The sequence below is a fragment of the Tachypleus tridentatus genome, chromosome 4 (assembly GCF_004210375.1).
Source record: "Tachypleus tridentatus isolate NWPU-2018 chromosome 4, ASM421037v1, whole genome shotgun sequence".
Classification (NCBI taxonomy): Eukaryota; Metazoa; Arthropoda; class Merostomata; order Xiphosura; family Limulidae; genus Tachypleus; species Tachypleus tridentatus.
In genome coordinates, this window is record NC_134828.1 from 39,682,719 (window position 1) to 39,704,294 (window position 21,576).

General features: G+C 30.9%; 1 protein-coding gene across 7 annotated transcripts in view; it reads right to left on the minus strand.

Moving 5' to 3' along the window:
- Nucleotides 1–21,576, minus strand: part of Cmtr1 (Cap methyltransferase 1) — an 88,017-nt gene that overhangs the window by 49,911 nt on the left and 16,530 nt on the right. For 4 of the 7 annotated variants that reach the window (XM_076497815.1, XM_076497817.1, XM_076497816.1 and 1 more), the window contains exons 5-6: nucleotides 16,722–16,814; nucleotides 1,749–1,820 (exon numbers count right to left, since the gene is read on the minus strand). In XM_076497815.1, coding sequence (XP_076353930.1) covers nucleotides 1,749–1,820; nucleotides 16,722–16,814 — 165 coding nt within the window. Of the gene's footprint in view, nucleotides 1–1,748; nucleotides 1,821–7,875; nucleotides 8,006–11,273; nucleotides 11,494–16,717; nucleotides 16,815–21,576 lie in introns of those variants that run through there. The other 3 variants (XM_076497819.1, XM_076497820.1, XM_076497821.1) reach the window with 3 other exon arrangements.

Here is a 21,576-nt window from a genome sequence, read left to right on the forward strand (position 1 = left end):
AGGTCACATAGTTAGATACAGTCTTTATTTTGCAAATTTATGCAAGACAAAATGTCTAAATGTCATTCATTTTGTACAAGCAAATTGTGATTTAATTATTCAAGCTAGACTCTTAAATGATAAGATGCACATGTTTACACATTTTTGAATGCTACTGTGATTAATATACATATATACATTTTTATCTTGGTTCATACAGTCCTTAATCAAATTTTACTGAGATAGCCATAAATGCACTTCTTAACCATTCCTCTTAAAACTATAGCCGATTTACAGTTGATAACATAAAACATTGTAATTAATGCAATTCTTAATTCTTTCTCTCCAGACTACAGTTACAGAAGTATTTATAACCATTCACTGTGTTTGAAATTTGTCCTTCGCAGGGTGTAACCACTTCTGAGTACACTCCTCCACAAAACTTACAGATACAAAAATAATGCACCTTCTTTTTGACCCCTTTTTTGTTTCAATAAGCACTCTGTAAATTTTCTGGCCTCAAAGCATGCAGACCTTATATACATTTGAGCATGTGTCACTTTCTATGAAGAAAAATAACACCATTTCTATAGTTTCATTAAACACGGACATGTTGCGATGACTCTCTAATACAATATATAACCCACAAACAAGACTGGTACAAAACTTCCAAGACTGATGCAAAGCTTTATACTCACATTTGCTATTGTAATTATGAACTTATGTTGCTAAGAATTCAATTAGTAGATAGTCTTTCTGATGTTCTGCTGTTAAAATAAATATTTCTCTGTAAAAATAAGGTACTCTAAATTGAAACATGAAATGCTCTATGTAAAGCAGAGGGTTTACACACAAAACTTTAGTGTATTGTACAGCTTACTGGCTTTTCTTTTGTACAATAATGGTTTGTATAATTGCCATATTCACACTGTAATTGCAATTATGCAGTTTATGACTCCTGTGTACAAACTGCTTGTGTGTTTCTATAATTATTTTTTGTTACTATATTTCCAGTACACATACATGCATACACTACTATGTCACTAATACTTTAGTGTGAAGGTTGAGAAATACACATAGTAACACATAACATTTTCAAATTGCCACAGAAAGATAGTTGAGGAAGTAACAGCTACAGTTAATAAAACATAGTAGGAAGAAAAGATAATGTGCTACAAGGGAGTAATGACTTAACTAACAAGTATCAGTATATGTAGTGTTTTTACAAATTACAAACTGACATATCCTAATGACCTTGGAACAGCAATTTTTCTGAATAAATATACTATGTAACCTATGTTTTTTTTTTTTGTTGCATCACGATGTAATACTTATTTTTCCAGTAACCACTGTGCATTTATTTATGCCTTTAACAACCTGTAGGGTGAGGGGGTTAAGAACTTACTCAAATGAGTAGCACTTAAAAATTACCACAGCTTGTACCAAAATGGTTACCTAATATAAGAATTTCAATACAACTTAAAAATAGAAACACCATGGAGAGTAAAGGTTCCAAAATTTATAAATACCATGATACTAATAGCTTAAAATACTTACAGCACAAAAACAAGGAGTAAAAATACAATAACTAAGATGTTGGTATTACTTTAAAATGACCACAACTTAAGTGAAAGAGTTACAAATTATGTGAACCAGCATGTTATTATCATTAAAAACATTATGGTGGGAAGAGGTTACAATTGTCACAGTCAAATAAACATGGGTAATCACTTAACTTAAATTTTAAGTGTATAATTAAAAAATTTTACTTTCAATCCTAAAATGTTCTTCAATACTTCAGGGTCACAGAAATGTGTTTCATCATCAATGGTCATCTTTTTCTGGAACAACAACAACAAAAAAAAAAACTTTAAAAATGATCTATATTACATAGTTGAAATTAGTATCAATACTTTCAAAAATGTTTGAATGTTGTGATACAGAATATTATTTAACAATGCTTGTTAAATGCCTTCTTTACCATATTTCAGCAGACAGAGTTCTATTATCAATAAACAAATGAAAATAGTGTTATTATCTTAAAGTTGATCTGAAAGATACTTTTAAACCTAATTTCAGATTAAATAAACAAAAAAACTCTTCCACCCCAAAAGTTGTATATCAATTGTCCATCATTTGTCTTGTCTATTTATAAACATGTGGGGAATGTAAAGCCTCCTATATTTCTGAAATGAAGCATCATAAAATGTGACACAAAATTAAACCATAATACAAAAGAATAAAATACAAAAATAAAATTATTATACAATTATACAAATAAGCAGAATTGACAACAATCAACAAAATCATGAAACTAAATTAGGTGCTCAAAAACACAATTAGAAATACAATGACATAATACAATGCAAATCAAAAATATATTTTACAAATACACAGAGATCCCTATATGTGATTAAAACACTGTATTCCACATTTAAATAACATTATACTTTCAGAATTAAAACAAGGCTTTTGAAAGCAACTACAGTTATCTTCCTTGAGGAATACATCTTCTCGATAGTCTTCTACAAGTCTCTCTTCAAGCATGGATATTCCTCCCAGATCCAACAACTTCTGTAATCAGATGTTGGTTTTCACTGTTTGGTTGATTCTGCTACATGCTTTCCTCCGTCTGCATTAGGGACCAGGTAAAAACTCCTGTTACTGAAATTGGGGCCATCATCAGTAGCTCATTGGATAAGAAATTATGGTAATGGAACCAATTGTTCAACAGCTTTTGTAAAGTGGTTTCTTTAGAAGACTGGTGTTTATTCTATTGGAACTCTGCAAGTAACTTAGGTTTTCAGAAGATGATGGGTTGGTTGGGAATTTTATCAACCTCCATTATATAGTGATATTTTTTATAAGCAACATGGAGGTCATGCATTTCCTTCATTGAACAAGGGTGAGAGAGTTTTTTCCATTTACCCTTGGTCTATGAGATAGGGACTTGCACTGGCTATTGTATGATTGGAATAGCCAGTATGGTGGTATTGAGGATATGCTTGTTGACCTACTGTGATCTAATACCTACAACAGTAAACTTGCCTTGTCTCAATTTCTGCTTGCTGAAATGGGTTCTCTTCCACTGTTTAAGTACTCAACACTCAAACTTACTGGGAATAATAAACATCCCAGTGCTATCTTCAGATTTTATCTTATGTTAAGTCAAAGAATCGTAGTTATTTACTAATCAGAAGGTTGATATGAAAAAAACAAAAGAAACAATGGTGATCAACAGTTTTATTTAGCAAAAGTCAGGACTGGGAAATATACACGTCAGAAGTTTATGAAGTAATGCAATTTTAAACATAATAACTAATCAGGGTGTGACTCAGCCTTTCCTAAGAAACAAAAGTCATCTACACAGAGATAACATAGAGGTCACACCTTATAAAGAATCAGTGAATGCACTCTTCCATTTAATGTAAAATAAACTTTCCCAGTACTTGGGAACATTCAATTCATATGGTTTTCATGGGAGAGTATACATACAATTACAACAGTTAGACTCCTGAACAAACTAGCCAACAGCAACAAATTTAACAGTCAGTAAGTACAGTCATATCACATACAGGTATCTTTCCACCACTTTCTGGTTACAAAAACAGAGCATCAACTTCACTAGGGAAGTTAGGAAGGTAAAACCACAAGCTAACACATTATACCCCTTACTGAAGTTATTAGTTCAATTACCTTACAAAGCAAATAGTGAATCTACTTTTAGAGGTTTTGTAACTCATCTGTTCAACAATATCATCTTTAATTTTGAAACCAGTAGAACATAGCAACAAAAAAAGCAAACTTATGGAGTTTTTCCCCTATCCTCTTGTAGTAACAGCAATCAATGAAAGATTGTATCCACCTCTAGCACCAAATGCTTTTCACCTAATATTAGAAGTTGGTCAAAGAGGATGTTTCAAAAAAGCTTCCTGCATTTTCTTAAAGCTTCACAAACTTCAGCAGAATATGGACACTGTTCAACCAACTTATATTTCCCAAAAAAGTCAAAAGACCATAAAAGTACAGGTAGGGTAACATGTCAATTCAGTAAATGAAAAACATTTAAATAAAGTATGTAGAATATGCAGAAGATTCAGAAATTAATCATCCCAAGGAGAACTCAAAATCCATGTGGCTAGTCACAACTACAGGGAATGGTCCAGTTCTCGGTGCTGAGGGCAGCCTGTATTACTCTTTCTAGCTGGCAGTCCTGTCTTATTTGCTGTTGAAAGATGCACCCATTTGGTCTCATACTAGTGAGATTAAACTTACTTGATGGAAGACTCTTTATATTGATCCTCTAGTGGCTTCCCAATGGAAAAGCAGGAGTTATCCTGTTCCACTGGGAGAGATTAGGAAGAAACAACTTGCATATGGGAGAAAAGCAGAGGCATAAGAAAACTGAACAGGATTCATCTCACCAATATAAGTAACTGTGTAATGGGTTATTATGAACAGGTGCAGCATGAGATGTCTTGTTGAGTGGTTGTTTAGACACTCTTGCTTGTGTTTATTATTAACACGACTTGGAAGGTAACAAAATATATACACACCTGTTGGGGAAAACACCATCTCAACACCAGGCACTCAACAAGGGCAATGGGCTTTATGTTAATATCTACTTAGTCCAGATTTTGGAATAGAGAAGTGTTCTTCAAATGAGCAAAAACTGAAGCTATATTAAAACTAATCTGACAAACATTCACCTCCCTAGAGCCTCTTGGAAGATTGGTGAATAGCTATAGATGAAAAGGAAACCAAAATGTAATACAAGTAACACGACACAAAATAATTTTTGGATTTCACACATCCCCACATGCATGATTTTATCCAGGAGGCATCAACAGCCAAAGACATGAGAAAACAAAGGATGAAAAATCTGACAAGAGTTGACATAAAACCCATCTGTGTTGGACTTTTTTAACAGCCCCCTACTTATATGTTAAGAAAACAAGATTTTATTATGATCTGTTATTATATTTCTATGCAAAGTATACTCAATAAATACATATTACATATCTGGATTTATGTGTGAAATATATTATTTCAATAAAACTACAGTGAAGAATGGGAGTGCTTTTCTTCAGAAAATTTCCAATAGTAATCAGCATAAACAGCATTTTCAATGCCATCTAGTAGACACCGATTGTAATCCAAGATAACAGCTACATAAATTTGAGCAAATATTTAAAAATAAGGCAAGAAATAATTTGTCTGAATTAACTTGAGCGATAATTTTTGAAACATGGAAAGCAGTCAAGTTATCTCAGGTAAGTAACCAAAGGGATTAAAAAAATTAAAAGCATCATTAACTATGGAGGAATAAACAAGCCAAACAAGTTTGATGTTCTTCTGATGTTCAATATAGTGTGCACACTTTCATAAAATTTGGCAATCTTTCAGTTAATATTGTAAGTCTTTCACATACAAAAACATATTTAGTGAAGTATCTTTTAATAACCTAAACATTTGTCCATTAATATATTGTGTATTTGTTTAACATTCTGTGTGCAAAGTAATTTTCATTTAATATTAGAAATATTTGTTGTCATCTCAAAACTCTCAAATTTTATTTGTGTCATCTCTAATACCTCCTCAATACATTTCAAATGCTTTATTTCAGTAAAACTTTATATTTTTTCTGTTATTTTCTCTAAGACAATTTCCTCTAACAATTACAATTTTTAAGGCTTTCTAACTATGTGAAAAGAGTCATTACTAATTCATCCAAACTAATCATTAAGTTTCGAACTGGAACATTGTTGGTACTCTAAGTGAAACTGACTATTATTTATTCAAGACACAGAATTATATGTCATTTGATAGATGAAAACTTTGACATTCTATTAGTTGTATGTAGTACATAATTATGCATTACAAAACTATGAACATATTCTGAAAGAGAAGATGCAAAAGGATGGGTTTGATTTTTTACTGATAGCTATATAACCAAACAAAATTGAAGGACATAAAAATGATTTGTCCGAGCAATAAAGATTCTAGCGAGTAATTTACGTTCAATTTCTTACTTTTTAAAGGTGTGGTAAAAACAAAGTAGAGATGCCTAGAGAAGATATGTCATGTGTGTCATACTAGGGGAAACTCAGGATTTTTTAAATATTTCCTTATATAATTAAAAACTTAAAACTTATATACTATTAAGATGTGGATTTTTAATTAAGATTTTACACTATACTAACTGGTATAACATAAACAAAATGTAGTTTGATAAAATTTTGAATGTAAGGCACTTAAACACTTTGTCATGAGTAGTAAAAGATACCCAGGTTGAAAGAGTTAACTCTATGATTACAGTTTAAGTAAACTGGTTTTAGCCCAAATGGAGAAGATACAAGTTCAACAATACATCTGGCAACTCTGAAATGTTTTAATGTATCTTTACAAAAAGTGGTAGAAATTTGTTAACAATTACAAGTTTTTTCAATGTAAAGAATATGATTATTTCACTTAAGTATTTTAACTAAAGAGTTGTTCTTTTTACCTGCAATTAACTGCATTCAAGTATTATCATCAACATATAGTGCAACAAAATGTTTAAAATTAATATACCTTTTAATTTTACCATGAATAATCATAAAAGATATTCATTTGGTTACATTCTTACTTGCAAATATTTACATTTTCACACAGTTTTCTGTTAATTTTCCTTTAGTATTATTCTTTATAGTGATACATGTCAACTGGCAATATTACACTATCATCAGCAGAGATACTTTAGCCTTTAGTTCAATGTTTTTGCACTTGCCTACTACACAGAAGACTCAAAAAAAAGAGGCAAAGTTTAGATTATACTTTTAAAAAATATTACACCTTACAAATGTGCATTTTAACATGTAAATACATAATGTGAAACGAATATAAAAATAAAACTTTAATACAATTTAAATGAATATGTGACTAACATATTTCTAGGTGAGAAACAATATTAAGTTCTGACAAGGACAAAAGCAGCAACAATGCTAAAAGTGGTTTGAAATACTTTGAAAGGAATTCTGTGCACCAATTTTAAAATTACCAGCTCCTTCTACTGGCTATAAACATCTACAAAAATAAGTACAACTGAGTGAGAAATCACAAGTTTGTGTGCAGAAAGTGAGCATGGCTTCTCTGTCAACAATTCAAGAAAATTATTTCCCCTTTCTTGGAATTTGCTCTAAGAAATTTGAAGGATAGGTGTTTCTGTCCAGACAGATGTTTAGTGTACACAAGTGATTAAGTTATACAAACCAAACATTAAGACTTAAAAATGTTTGTGCATTATAGGAAACAAAATAAAAAATTATGGGTTTTTTGGATTTTTTGTTTAAGTTTCTTTTGAAATAATGTAGAATTTAGGTAATGTTAAATCTTGAATTTTAATATACAGTGTACTGTCAGTTTCATTAACACTTGTTGATAGTAAAATTCCCAAATTAAATTTTGAATACAACTCACAGTAATACTTTGTGATATGCACAAAAATGGGTGCTCATATGGTTAACCTAACTGACCAAAGTGAAAGAAAATATATCTAAAGTAGTAGAAGGATCTCACAGTAAGAAAATATTATTTACATAGCCCATACAGGACAAAAGAGAGAAGTGTCTTCTGAACGACTACAGTTCACCCTCTTGGACAGTCCAAGTATTGGGAAAGAAGAAGTGGCTTGGATATAAAATAAACCTGTCCCTGTGAAATGTGTGAAAATTATCCAAGATAAAAATAACTGTGCAATGTCTCTTGCATGCTAGAAAATACATCTTAAGAGATGATACATGGAACAAGTAGATAAAGATTCAAATGGAAGACTTGTGAGAACTCTGGAAATTAAACAAAGCAATATATTTTATTCTATATTATTCACTAAGAGAGAATCTTGTGATGTATACTTACACTCAAACAGCCAAAAAGGGCCTTTCATTTAACCACATTCACCCAAGACGTGTTCTATTATCGAGGGTGTTTGTCAAGATGGAGTACTATCAGCTGATATGGTTTGTAAACATTGGGGGATGATACATTCCAAAATGGTAACATCCAGTGACAGGCACTTTCTTGAAGCCAATTGGGCTTGACATCAGCCAATATGGGCTCTACCTACCTGGAGAGTGTCATTGAAAAAGCAGTAGTTAGCTACAACCTTGTAATCCTACTTACACAGATGGAGGTCAAAGTATGCACATCAAAACTTTGTTCAAAATTCAATTAACCCTCTCTACCAAGGCATCATTTACATTAAGTCATAACATTTTATTAAACTATATTTTGTTCATGTTTTACCAATTAATGTAGCATAACATCGTAGTTAATAATTCATGTGTTAATAGTATACAAGTTTGAAATTCTAAACTTTTTAAGGCAATATTTAAAAAAAATACTAAAATTTCCCTAGTGTGAGAAATGTGATATTTTCTCTAACAACCCCTCCAGTAACCACAAAATTTAAGATAAATTACTCATTATAAAATGATTATTGCTAAAGCAAACCATAATTTTTATAGCCTTCAATTCTGTTTGGTTACAGAGCTATCACACAGAAAATCATAACCCTCTTGTCACATCCTCTCTTCTAAGATTTGTTAATAGTTCTCTCTTATGTTTAATTATATATATTGTATGACCAATAAAAAGCCAAGGTTTTCATCTATTGAAAGATAAATTATATTATATTGTTTTCTGAATAAAGAATTGTCAATTTCTCCATTAGTACCAGCTTCATTCACACAGAAAGACAATGACTAGCTTGGATGAACTTGTAATGGCTCTTGTTGCAGTTAGAAAGCCTAAGAGATTGAGAGAGTAAGGGAAAATGTCTGCTTTTTTGCAAATTTTTGTTTCATGTTTTTGGTGCATTATTTAATGAAATACTACTATCAGCATAAAAAGTTGGGTTAAGTGTTACTAACAGTCAACAGCAAATGAAAAATTGACCAACCTCACAGAGTTAGGGTAAAGAAAATAAAGAAAACAACAAAATAGTTTTACTGAAAACAAACATGTGAACTATGTTTAGGAGGTTTTAGAGATACACAAATGAAAGTTCAGATGATTGAGATTAAAGAAAACAACAAAATAGTACTTTTATGTTTAGGAGGTTTTAGAATCTTAACATGAAAAAAAAGTCACTTTACACACTAGCAATTCAAAACAATTATAAATGTATTTATTTATCATTGAAATATTCAATGACAATTTTTTTAGTTTACTCAAAATACTTCACTGTAAAATACTTTTTTTGTATGTGAAAAACAATGTTTACTGAAAGTGTACCAAATTTTAAGATACAATACTATATTAAAAGTTGGTAATATCAAAACTATAAAAACTTTAAATGAGTACAAAGAAGCCTCATGGTTGGTCAGCTCAACCAAACCTGTGGTGAGAAAATTAAATAACTTTATTATCACAGTACCTCAATAAACATGACATCAAAATCCAGTAATATACAATTAAAATTGTAGAATGTTAATGTATTAATTTCAAAGAAAAATATTTAAATAAATCCTTAGTCTTCATTTCTTTGTACCATATGATACTTCATTCCAAATTGCTCATTTTAGATTCTTTTATACCCTTATAAATTCTCCTAACTATGACACTTACAGTGTGTAAAGAAATTACCAAGACAGAGAAAAACTTGCAGCTTCCAATCTTCTCACTTTATTAAGTATTAATCAGAATGTCAAACCTACATCATGCCCTCCTATTATATCCTGTCTTTTAAAATATGTCAATTCTTTCAACATTTGATACTTGATTATTTGTAACCAACAAACAGAGAAAATCTTGAGGTACTGAAAGTGGCTGGACCTGGAGCCATTGAGATATCCAATTTTGAGCAATACCTTATTGTTTTTATTTTCTGTCAGTGTTGGAACTCTACTTCATTAGGCATGGGTATTACATAATCCATTAGTTCCTTGGTTTTAGGGCTCTTCATTTTTATATTAATGAAAATATTTCATATTCTAACTTGAATATTTTATTTATTAAAAATTTATTTTTGAGACCACACTATTGTTACTAAAAAATAACACTGTTTGAGGTAGACTTCTATTACACAAGTACAAAAGCTTTAAAAAAACAAGATGTCAGAAGTATTAAATTCCATGTTATTTATGTGTATTTTCAGTTACTGTTATGAAAGTAACTAAAATGTAGCAACTAGAAACTTAAATAAAATTTAAATTAAAAAATATTGAATTAAAAATTTCTATATACTATGCATGCAAGCTTGTACATTGACACTTTGTTATCTGTAATTTGAGCTACGTTCTTGCTGAGTGACTTATTGTTTTGTTATACTAGTTAAGCAGTTACATAGGGTTAAAAAGCAACAAAATTAATTGAAAGCATAGCTGAAAAGGCCTAAAGGTGTTATGATAAGCAACTGTAATTATCTGTACTTCTGACTTGATTCCATATTTTTCAACTTTCACTACAATTAGTGTTATGGTACAGAGAATAGGAAAAAATATAGTTTTTACCAAAAACTTTTTGATATTGATTTAGGAGATTCATGAGGTTATGTAAATAAAATGTCAAAACTGTAAGGTGAAAATATTACCTTGCATTCATACCAGTTAAAGTATAAATCAGAATGGCTTCACAAATTCAGACACATCTTTAGTAAAAACCTTTTTTTTTAATCTCACGTTAGAGCTCTAACATTTACTAATACTTGCCAAACTTTGTCAAGATACAAACAGTAACATTAGAATTATAGTAAACAAATTTCCCAGTTCATACTCAATCTAATAGACCAACCCCATGTACATAGGGTTAAACTCAAACAGTTTAGTCTTGCCACTTTGGGTCAAGATGTTAGTAGCACCTGCATTTTAATCAAACTAAATTATTCTAAGAGCTCTATGACTTTGCAAAACTTGTATTTTAACAATTCATCAACTAAACAGATATTTTAAAAAATCAGTTTTAAACTAAGACATTCACATGTACTGCAAGTAGGTTTTTAAACCTTTTCCATTTACTGAAGACTTAGCTAGAAATTAAAGTTCAGTCAGTATAAAAAAAATCACTAAATATTATTCTTAAATAATCATGGTGAACATTTGACTTGAGTAAAGACTACTCTCATAGACTGACTTCTTAGTAAAGTGACATATTTTAAATATAACATTATTATATATGTAAATATCTATACATATTTTTTAGTCAGGTTCAATTTAGGTCTGTTCCACATAACTACTGATGCGTCAGGCATCCCAAAACTTCAATTTCCCCCATCTTGGGTAATTTGTTTCAATTCCTTCCATGCTGACCCAACTTACTCCATGTTCTTCTGAACAGTTGTCTTCCAGCTCATCTGCATTCCTCCTCTCCTGCATTTCCCACTTTATGACAGCCACATGAATGTTTGCTGTACTCTTATAACTACTGCTGTACAGTACATATGTCCAAGCCAATTTAATCACCTTTCCTTGATGACTGGTGTGATGGACCATTTTTTAATCCTTTCACAACAGATTCACGTAAAATAAATAACCCTGTCTGGGGAAGAATATGTGTAAAATAATACATATGATGACTCAGATTTCTTAATGCACTTTTTCAAAAATCAGTAAGTTGTTAAAGATTACTAGTACTTTGTATACAAAGAATTTGATTATTTTAATCAAGTCTTTATACTAAAACTAAATTATTTATCTATTGCAATTATTTGCACTCAAGACTAAATACATTGAGTGCAAAGTAATTTTAATTTTTTATAAAAATGACTTTTCATCTTAGTTTTTTAATTTCATTTGCATAACCTCCAGAACCTCCTGAATGAATTATCAAAAGATTTAAGCTAAATGTTTATATATTATCATTTTCTCTACTACATCATTAACTGTAAATACAATCATCAACATACAGTGCAATGAAATAATTAAAATTAAGAAACAAAAATGTACAAATGCTTTAATTTTATGTTGAATAATTTTAAAATATCTTCTTTTGGTTATATTCATAATTTCAGGTCTTTACATTTTCACATATACTTAATTTTTGATGTTTTATTTTTGTTTTCCTGTCCTTTACTATTTATTATTCATATTGACACGTCAACAGTGCCCTCAGAAAATGTTACAGTATCCTTGGTAGAGATACATAAAGCCTTTAGCAAAATGTTCTTGCTCCCACATACTATTAAAATCCTTGAAAACCAAAGCAAAGTTTGAGTTTTTAGCCTTTTAAATATGCATTTTAAAACAAATAATACATAAGTAACTCAAACAAGTTAAAGTTACTACAATTTAACTATATCTCTAATTAATACATATTTAGGTAAGAAACAACTGTAAGTGCTATCATGGACAAAGCAGCAAACAATTTCTATTGGCAGTTACATTTACCTAATAATGAGACCTGTATGCCATTTTTAAATAAGAATACAAAAATTATAGTGTAAAATGAGCTCTTTCTATTGGCTAAAGACATAAGCATCAAATAAGTACATGTGGCTTGTAAATATCAAGTAGAAAAAGTGAACATGGCATCATCAAGGGTTGGCAAAATGTATTTCTTGTATCCACTGCTCTCAGCCAAAGAACTTTGAAACATACATATAAATAACACAGAAAATGTAGTTTTTGTCAAGATATAGAATCTGAAAATTCATATCTGTGAACATTCATGCCTCATATAAAAACAAAACTGAAGTTTAAGATTTTTTAAAAGTTTATTTTGAAATAAAAAAATTAAAAGTTAGATAACAAACTTCCAGTTATAAAATATATTAATGTTAACTTCATTGACATACATTAATAATATAGTTGTTCAATTACATTTTGAATATAATTCAGTGACTTGTGCAGAAAGGAGATTAAAGGGGTACCCACTGTGAAAAAGTTAATCTTTCAATACATTTCTTCATTTGTGATTTGTATAATTGCTACATAATGAAATCTAATGTTTTAAATACTATATAATTTTTTAGTTTGCATCTTTTTATGAAAACAGAAGATTTACAGCAAATCCAACTGAAGGATAAATCCTCCATCTGAATTAGTTTAGACTAGAATCTTAGGTTAAAGTACATCTATTACAAAATCAAATAAAAAAACATGAATGAAAAACAGTTGTAGTTACCTGAATGTCTTTAAAGAAAAAAAAATAGTAAATGTGTGGTCAATTTATATCACCTAATACCTGTGACAATCTCCACCATCATTAAACATGTAATTTTCTTTTACTTAAGTATATGACTAAAACAGTGGTATTAAACTTGAAATATAAATGGGAGAGAATTAGCATGCAGAATAAATACATTCTACTTGATAAGTTAAAGTAAATTTAATACATATAGTACAAACAGGAACTATAAAACACTTTGTTATATCACACTTTGAAGTAAATTTTCTACCTTAGCAGCTTGACACATAACATAAATTACCTATACTGCCGTACAGGAAATAATTGTGTTAGAACAGGAACATACTGATAATGTGGTGTATATATATTTTGGCATGTAAAACTACATAAGCAAAATAAAATCAAAAACAGAGAAACATACAAAGGCTAAATAAAATAAGGATGGAACATACAGCTTTTGCCAAATTCATGTTTAATGTAAATTATCTATACAGCTAGTATCGCATTAACTTACAGGGTTCTGGGTCTCGACATTACCATGAGAAAGGTTTCAGTCTCGAACAATTTGTCTGATGTCTTACAGGTCTCAAAAATGAGACCAGTTATATTTAAATGTTTTACTAGGATTTGTATGTACCAAATATCAATTATGCATCCACTCGTATAAGGTGCAGTATGGCATCAAAGATGTTTTACTAGTAAAACCCTTTACAATGACATTTATAGCACCTTCCTTATTTTCACTGCCCCACCTGAACATCAGTCTGCAGTTATAAAATGAACTGTTCAAAAATAATTACTACTATACATTTCATTATGCATAGACTTACTACAAGGTGCAAGTATTTATGTTAAACATTAGTGACTGTCCCTAATGTTCAACATGTCAAGTAGTCCTACTGTGATCCTGTTTTTGGCTTCATGTCAAAGAATTCACTGACACCATAAACTATTGAGAAACAACAACTTATCTCCTTTTTGTTTTGTTTGCTGACTTTATATTTTATTTTTCACAGGAGGAGACATTAAAACAACAAATGTAGGGTTAATGTGTAAGCCACTTGTGGTTCAGATATTAATAAAATTTGCTTGATGCATGGAATTTTTATTTTCCTTGTTTTAGTTTTCATTGTGTAATTTATTACAAGGTATTTTTGGTCTTGGACACTAATGTCTCGACTACATCACTGGTAATCCATGTATAGTTTGTTACTACAGTGATAAATCTAATACTGAAGAAGTCCTAGTCCATTTTGATGTCCTTCCCACTTAGGAAGAGAATGAAACAATTGTGAAGGAGCTTAATGTACTTAAAATGCTTATGAAAAGGTTCAAATGCATCAATATGTCTATTCTATTTGAATACATACTCTACCATGCTGTCAACAAAGCCTCCAATTTGAGCAAAATCTCAAAGTTGAAGATAATTTAGATCCACCATGTTTTCATCCATGAATGTTATCAACAGCACCTTACATGACCTAACCAGGACATCTTGAAAAGTTTGATGCTTCTTAAAACAGAGGACCTAAATTTGAGGAATATGATCCAACTAAAGCTATTAAATACTGGCCTATTTTTGGTGGCATCTATCTAACATGAGGGAACATAAAAGCCATAATTCTTTGTTACTTCTCATAGCAGGATAAATCTGAGATAATATTAACATTTTTCGTTCAACAATTATCTTTTATTTTGTAATGCACAAAACTATATTTGCTCACTTTATGAAAGTATATTTGGAATGAGTTACATTTTTCATTATTTTTATGGAGCAAAATGTTTATTAATTATTAATTGTGTTTAATATCTTCTCATGAAAACCTTTTGATCATAACATTCTTTCTTGTGCTCTACAAATAAATATTTTTTGGTTGATTTAAGTATGAAATTTTCATCATTCTTTACAATATTATAATATTTTTAAGTCTGTATCTTTGTAATACAAACTAGATGAGTTTAGAAATTTCAAATGTTTTTAATTTTAAAATAAAAGCAAAATCTTGAAAGTTTTATTTGATTTCTGTAAGCATCAGGCATGTGAAGTTGCAATGTAGGTTTTTCTAGCACTTTGTCCTTACACAAATTTTTCTTTCAAGACCCTGAAAGGCCAAATGAACAAATATAAATTGCTTCTCTTTAACAAAACAAACACCAAAATCATGAAGAAATTAAATATTCTGACTAATTCATAAGAGTAAACAGCTGAAAAAAAAATTAACATTTTGAAATCAAAACAAACTGTGACAAACTAAAGGTTTGTCAGACCAGATATAGGCCAATGATACAGTGATAAATTGAGGACTTCCTTACTACCATACCACCCTTTGACAGAACAGTTACTTTTCCAACTGATTATTTAACATGTTCTGTATTGAAGATGGAATGTTCACTATAATTCTAAATTTCCTATGTGCATCTACATAAAATGTAGTAAACTTTCAGTTATATGTACAAGTTAGATGTGTTACAAAGAAACCGTATTCACAATATGTTTGTGAACTGACATCAGTCCAACTCAGACTCTAATAAGTTGGTGTGTAAGGTGTGTGGAAAACAAAAATACTTTTGTCTATCAAACAGTTTGTATATTGCATATGAATAGCCTCTAGAACCTCCAAAGTTAGTACCTAAAGTATTTTCTCTATCTCTGTATCTGGTACTTACTCTTCCATCACAAACTATCACTAAATGAGAAAGATATGAATAGTTGGTAAACTTACAAAATAATATTGTGTTGAATGTTACTCTAAAAGGTCATGGCAAGCCTGCTTTAATCCCAAACTATGTACATAAAGCTAATATGGCTATCAAACTAATTAGAAATTCACAGAATCATTACTTGTGGTATGTTACCATGAAGCAAGAGTATTTGCAAGGTCTGAAACCTTTCAGCTAATAATAAAGCATTCTACATAAAATACATTATTACAGTCCATCAATAAACATCTGACTGAATTAAAAACCAGCATGAGAAATATTCCGCACATGAAGTATGAGACTGGCTCTCCCCTTCAGATGAAACAGGTAATTAGGCTCCCTACATCCCTCAAGATTATATCACTGATATAGGCTATATAGTTCTCATTAAAGAGGATAAAATGTATGAGCTTACAAATTATATAAATGTAATGTAACTATATGGGAGAGAGGGAATTAAAGGATTCAAAGACAACAAATATTGCCTATCATACCACAAAGCTTGAAGAATATTTACTGTAGAATATATTAAAACTATTCTTTATTTGGGATGAATCTCCAAGAAATATCTTAAAATAAATTTCTTTTAATTGTAGTTTTCTGTAATATTTTCAAAAACATAGTTACTACTTTTATAAATTGCTATGCATGTTAGTAACACCTGATTATAGATTCATGGCTGAAAGATAAACTGGTTACATTTCTATTTTGCACGAGAAAAACATTTATACAAAATAGTTAAGAACATAAAGAATAAATACAATGGTACACAAAACGAGTCAATCATTATTAATCTTACAATGATTCAAGTCGTAAGCAGTTTCTGATAAAAACCTTGAGATTACACAGTTAATAGAAAATTCTGTCCAGCACTACTGATTTGCACTGAAACATATATACTTAGATTATTTTTCAAAGTTTTTTTTTTATATCTCACCTACCGGTCCCTCAACCATCCACTGTCTGAGCTCTTGCATCTCTGGGGGATCATCATGACACTCAGGCATCCATAAAACCCTCTCTTCAGCAGAGACCTAGTTACATGTTACACCTTTTTATGATTTTATTCAAAATTCTCAACATTCATAATTTTCAAAAATTAATGATAACTAGCCATTTAAAATTCAATACCTGTTTTTAGAGACAGAAAAATAAGATAAAATGAGTATTCTTGGCATAGGCTTTGTCTTAATATTTCAATTTAGTAATTTGTATCACTGTTTAACTAGTTGGAATTTTACTTCATGAAAGAACATGGCTTAATAACTCAAACTTACATGAAAGTTTAGGAGTCACTCTTAGCTGTCCATAAATGTGACTGTTACACTCATTGGTTAATTATTAATTATTAAGTTTGTTAGTCCATACTCTCAAAAATCAGTTTTGCAAATATCATGTTTGTGATCCAATAAAGAAGTACAGATAAAACAAACGAGTTACACATGACAGAAAATGATTAAGTAAATGAAATTATTGTGTTTTCTTCTAACACAGTTGCGAACTTAAGTTTATCAGTAAATACTAAATTAGCAATAACACTTTTCTTACTGGACAATTTCTTTCAAATAGATGCTCATCTCTATGCACAACAGACAGCTATTATCTCATGAACTGCCATGAATATTTTTGCCACATGCCCTGATATACATCTCCTATATATCTCCCACCTTTACATCTATTAATGTGTATAGTACCAATTTACAATGTAATCATTACTAAACTATAGCTCTCAACCACAAGTAAGGCAACAGCATTTATGCCCAATAATCCACATAAGCTCTAGCATTTGAAAAGTCATTCTTGATAAGAAAAACAAAGTCTTAATAAAAGTTTTGGGAGATTGTGCAGAGAAGTACAATTTCAGATAAAGGAAATGCTAACTTCAAAAATAATATTCACATCTTTGCCCAACAAACAGCCAAAATCCCACATTAAAGATTGTGGGAGGGTTACTGCATACAAATAAATTCCAAAAATTTAGCTCTATTATAAAAACATAATATCAATTGGAGGAGATTGTCTAGTAAAGCATCACTGAATGGAAGATCACATCCATTTTAGGTAAGGAATACTCTTCATTCAAGAAAGGTCGCAAAGCAAATAATATTGTCAAAAAAATTATTTGCTTGGTGCTAAAGTGTCGTTAAGATGGGTAGAATGCAAAATTCTTCAAACAGCCATTGTCTCACAAGTGATGAACTAAGCACAAGGGTGTAGTCTGGCTAGACTTGTTTGATATTCAAGAAATACTTACATGAAATATATAACTGAAAAATAAGTATGGGAAAAAATATTCCAGAACTGTTTCATGAAGGGGTCACAATAGGCTGGACAAACCACCAAAATTTGCTTGGTACATAACATAGAGAGCTAGTCTGTATCACACTTCCAAGAACATCTTAGCCCTACTTTCTTTTGAAGGGTGTGCCTATACTCGGTCTTTTAATAGTGGGATTAAAAATTCCCAAGTGGCTTGGAACCAGAGAAGCAAACATTCTCCCTTTGTTCAGTTGAATGATAACAGGATGGAGGAATTCCTATGGGGAAGAATGCTGAAGAGGTGCTCAGATCAAATTAGAAATATATCTGCATAAGTCTCACGTCAGACTGTGCAATGGGTTACTGTGAGTTAAGATAGCAGGCACAAGTCAGGTGCATAAGTAGTCATATACCTGGTGTTGTCATTTTTTCTAAGACATTGTCAGAAATATAAGATACAAAATACATATAGAATGGAAAACATCATTAAGAGAAAGATGAAGTCCATGTGAAAGTGATATTTTCCTGTGGTGTGGGGAATGTAATGTGTGTCAGGATTCTCCACATTTCCACTTCAAAGACCTCATACGAGGGACATTGAGAACTCAACATGATGGCTGTGATTGCCTCAGAGAAATTCCAGAGCCAAGAAAATAAAGTTTAAATGAGAAAGTGCCTTTCTGTCTGGGGATTGAAAAAACAATAGGTATATCTGAATGTATTATGACAAAGACAAAACAGAAGAAAGAGAGAAGATGAAAGTATATGTAGCAGCCACCATTTTAAGGACAAAAATATAGAGAAACCTGTCTTCTGATGATCTTACACTGTAAATGCATAAATAATCCAGGGCTGTTCCCCACTTGAACAGAGGCAATAGTAGTAAGGTTTGTTTGAAAAATAGTTTTTCCCCAGTTCAAAGTAATACAACATTATCCTTGCATTGTTCATTACACATATGAAAACCCATGCACAATGAGTCCAGAGACTTAATAACATAATGTTTAGGGACAACAATGGGCCTGTTGGTCCATCTCAGTTGTTCCATCCTCTAAGCCAATTTAAAACTATTGAAAAAATAATAATTTAAATCCAGTTCTTATCATTCCTATATCTAACATGCTTTCTTTAAACTCACCAAATTTACTGCCTACACAAAATCTGAAGACAACCCATTCCACAGGCCAACCATTCTATTTGAAAAAAAAAATTGACTTAACTGATGGCAGCATCTTTGTTGCCTAAATCTATATTTGTGTTACTTAGCTATAATTCTCACTGTTAAGTATGAAAAATGTCGATGCATCAATATTAACTTCTTTTTACACTTTGATCAGATCCCCTTTAACTTTTCTTTTTCCAAGAGAAAACAATTTTAAGGATCTTAATCTCTCCTCATATAACAACCCCTTCATCCTTGGTACCATTTTAGTAACCATCTTCTGAACCCTTTCCAACAATTAGATACCTTTATAAGGTAAGGAGCCCAAGAATGAACACAATACTCCAAATGTGGCTTAACCAGAGACCAATACAATGAAATTATAACCTCTTTAGACTTTTATTTAATATTACTGTACATGCAACTTAAAAGCCTATTTGCCTTACCATTAGCAACAGCACACTGCTTGGATGGCTTAAGAGACTGATCAACCGTTATACAAAGAACCTTTTCTTTTGTGACATTTTTGAGGTTATTCACAAGAAAATTATACTTATAATACAAATTATGCCAACCCATATGCAATATTTTGCATTTATCATAATTAAAACCAATCTGCTATTTATTTGTCCAATTCACTTTTGTAAGTCAGCAGCATCCTCTTCACATCAAGCAACAACCAAGACATTGATATCATCAGCATATTTACATACTTTATTGACCATTCCTTCATCTACATCATTAACATAAAAAAAGAGAAATGGTAGAAACGTCCAAAGACTGAGCCCTGAGGTACATCACTTGTAACATTAATCTAGTTTAACTGAATTCCATTTATAAGAACTCTGTTTTCTTCCATCACTCCACTCTTCTATCCAAATTTTTTTTTTTAATTCTTTTATATGGCACTTTGTCAAATGCTTTCTTAAAATTGAGATACACCAAATCTACACCATTATCCTCACCTATAAATGCAGTAACATTTTCTAAGGACATCAAAAGACATGTAATACGAGATTTTCCCTCAGTAAAACCATGCTGACTACCTGATAAAATTCTAAATTTTCATGCATGACTTTGCAAAGTATCTTTCATCACTTTCCAAAACTTTTTCCACAAATGATAAAAGATGAATAGGCCTATAATTGCTTGGACAACTTCTGTTACCTTCCTATTCAAGGCCTTACAAAATTTGTAGCATGTGGCTCAGATATCTAATCCTTGACCTCCTTTACAACCTTCAAGGAAATATCATCTGATCTAGGAGTCCTATCATTCTTTAACCTTCCCAATTTTATTTTAACATGCTCTTCAGAATTTTTGCAATTATCTTGTTCACTTTATTTTCACTTATCAACTGCTCAAAATGATTAATACTGCTTAATTCTTCATTAATAAAAACTGAAAAAAATCACAATTTAACAATCTAATCATAATCATCAGATATGTGTCTTCTTTGTCATTCCTCAAGAGTCCTATCCCCATCCTAACATTCTATTTATTCCTAAAGCACATTTAAAATCCCTACTGTTAATTTTATGTTTTCAGCAAAATCAGTTTCATCTGGTAGTCAGTAATAAAGTTAAAAATCCATAGTTTGTGGTGAAGGCAATTAACCATCCAATAAAATGATAAAACAGAGAGGAGGGTTTCAGATAGTATCTAGAGTACATGAAACAAGAGAAGTAACCCTATCAGAGCACATATGCTGAGAAGTCTGGTGGTGCCCCCTGATCCCAAAAGCAAAAAAATAAAGTGAACAGAGATGAGTACTGATGAGAAACATCAATGCAAGATGTCAAACTATATGAAATACAGAGAAAATATCTAACATAAATGGTTAAAGACACAGGTTCTGTAGAGAATAGTGAAGGAAGTACATGTCAAAAAATAAGACAACATCACAAAACACAATGAAGACACAGAGAAACTAAGTTCTTTGACACAAAATGGAAGAAAATCAAGGAAGAATAGAAAACATGCAAGTGCAAATTAACCCAGTTAATCTGACAAAGCCATGTTTTAAAGTCTGTAAAATAAGAAGCATGATAAGAGACTGACCTTTAACACTTAAAATTGTTTTAAAAAGAAGAGATGAAGACAAGAAACTGAAAAGAAGAAGAGAATGTAAAAAGATGAGAACCCTAAATTCAAAGAAATTATTCAAGTGATAAAGACTCAAACAAAAAGAGAGCTCAAAATTCAGATAAAATTACTACAGAAACAGAAAACAAAAGATATCTGTGGAATCCAAGCAGTGAAGAACGAAAATGGAAATACCTCATCCTCATCAGGAAGAGGGAAGTAGAAACAAAAGCAAGAGTTCAAACAACAGTGATGAAACACTTTACAAGATGTATCAGGATAAGCTGAAG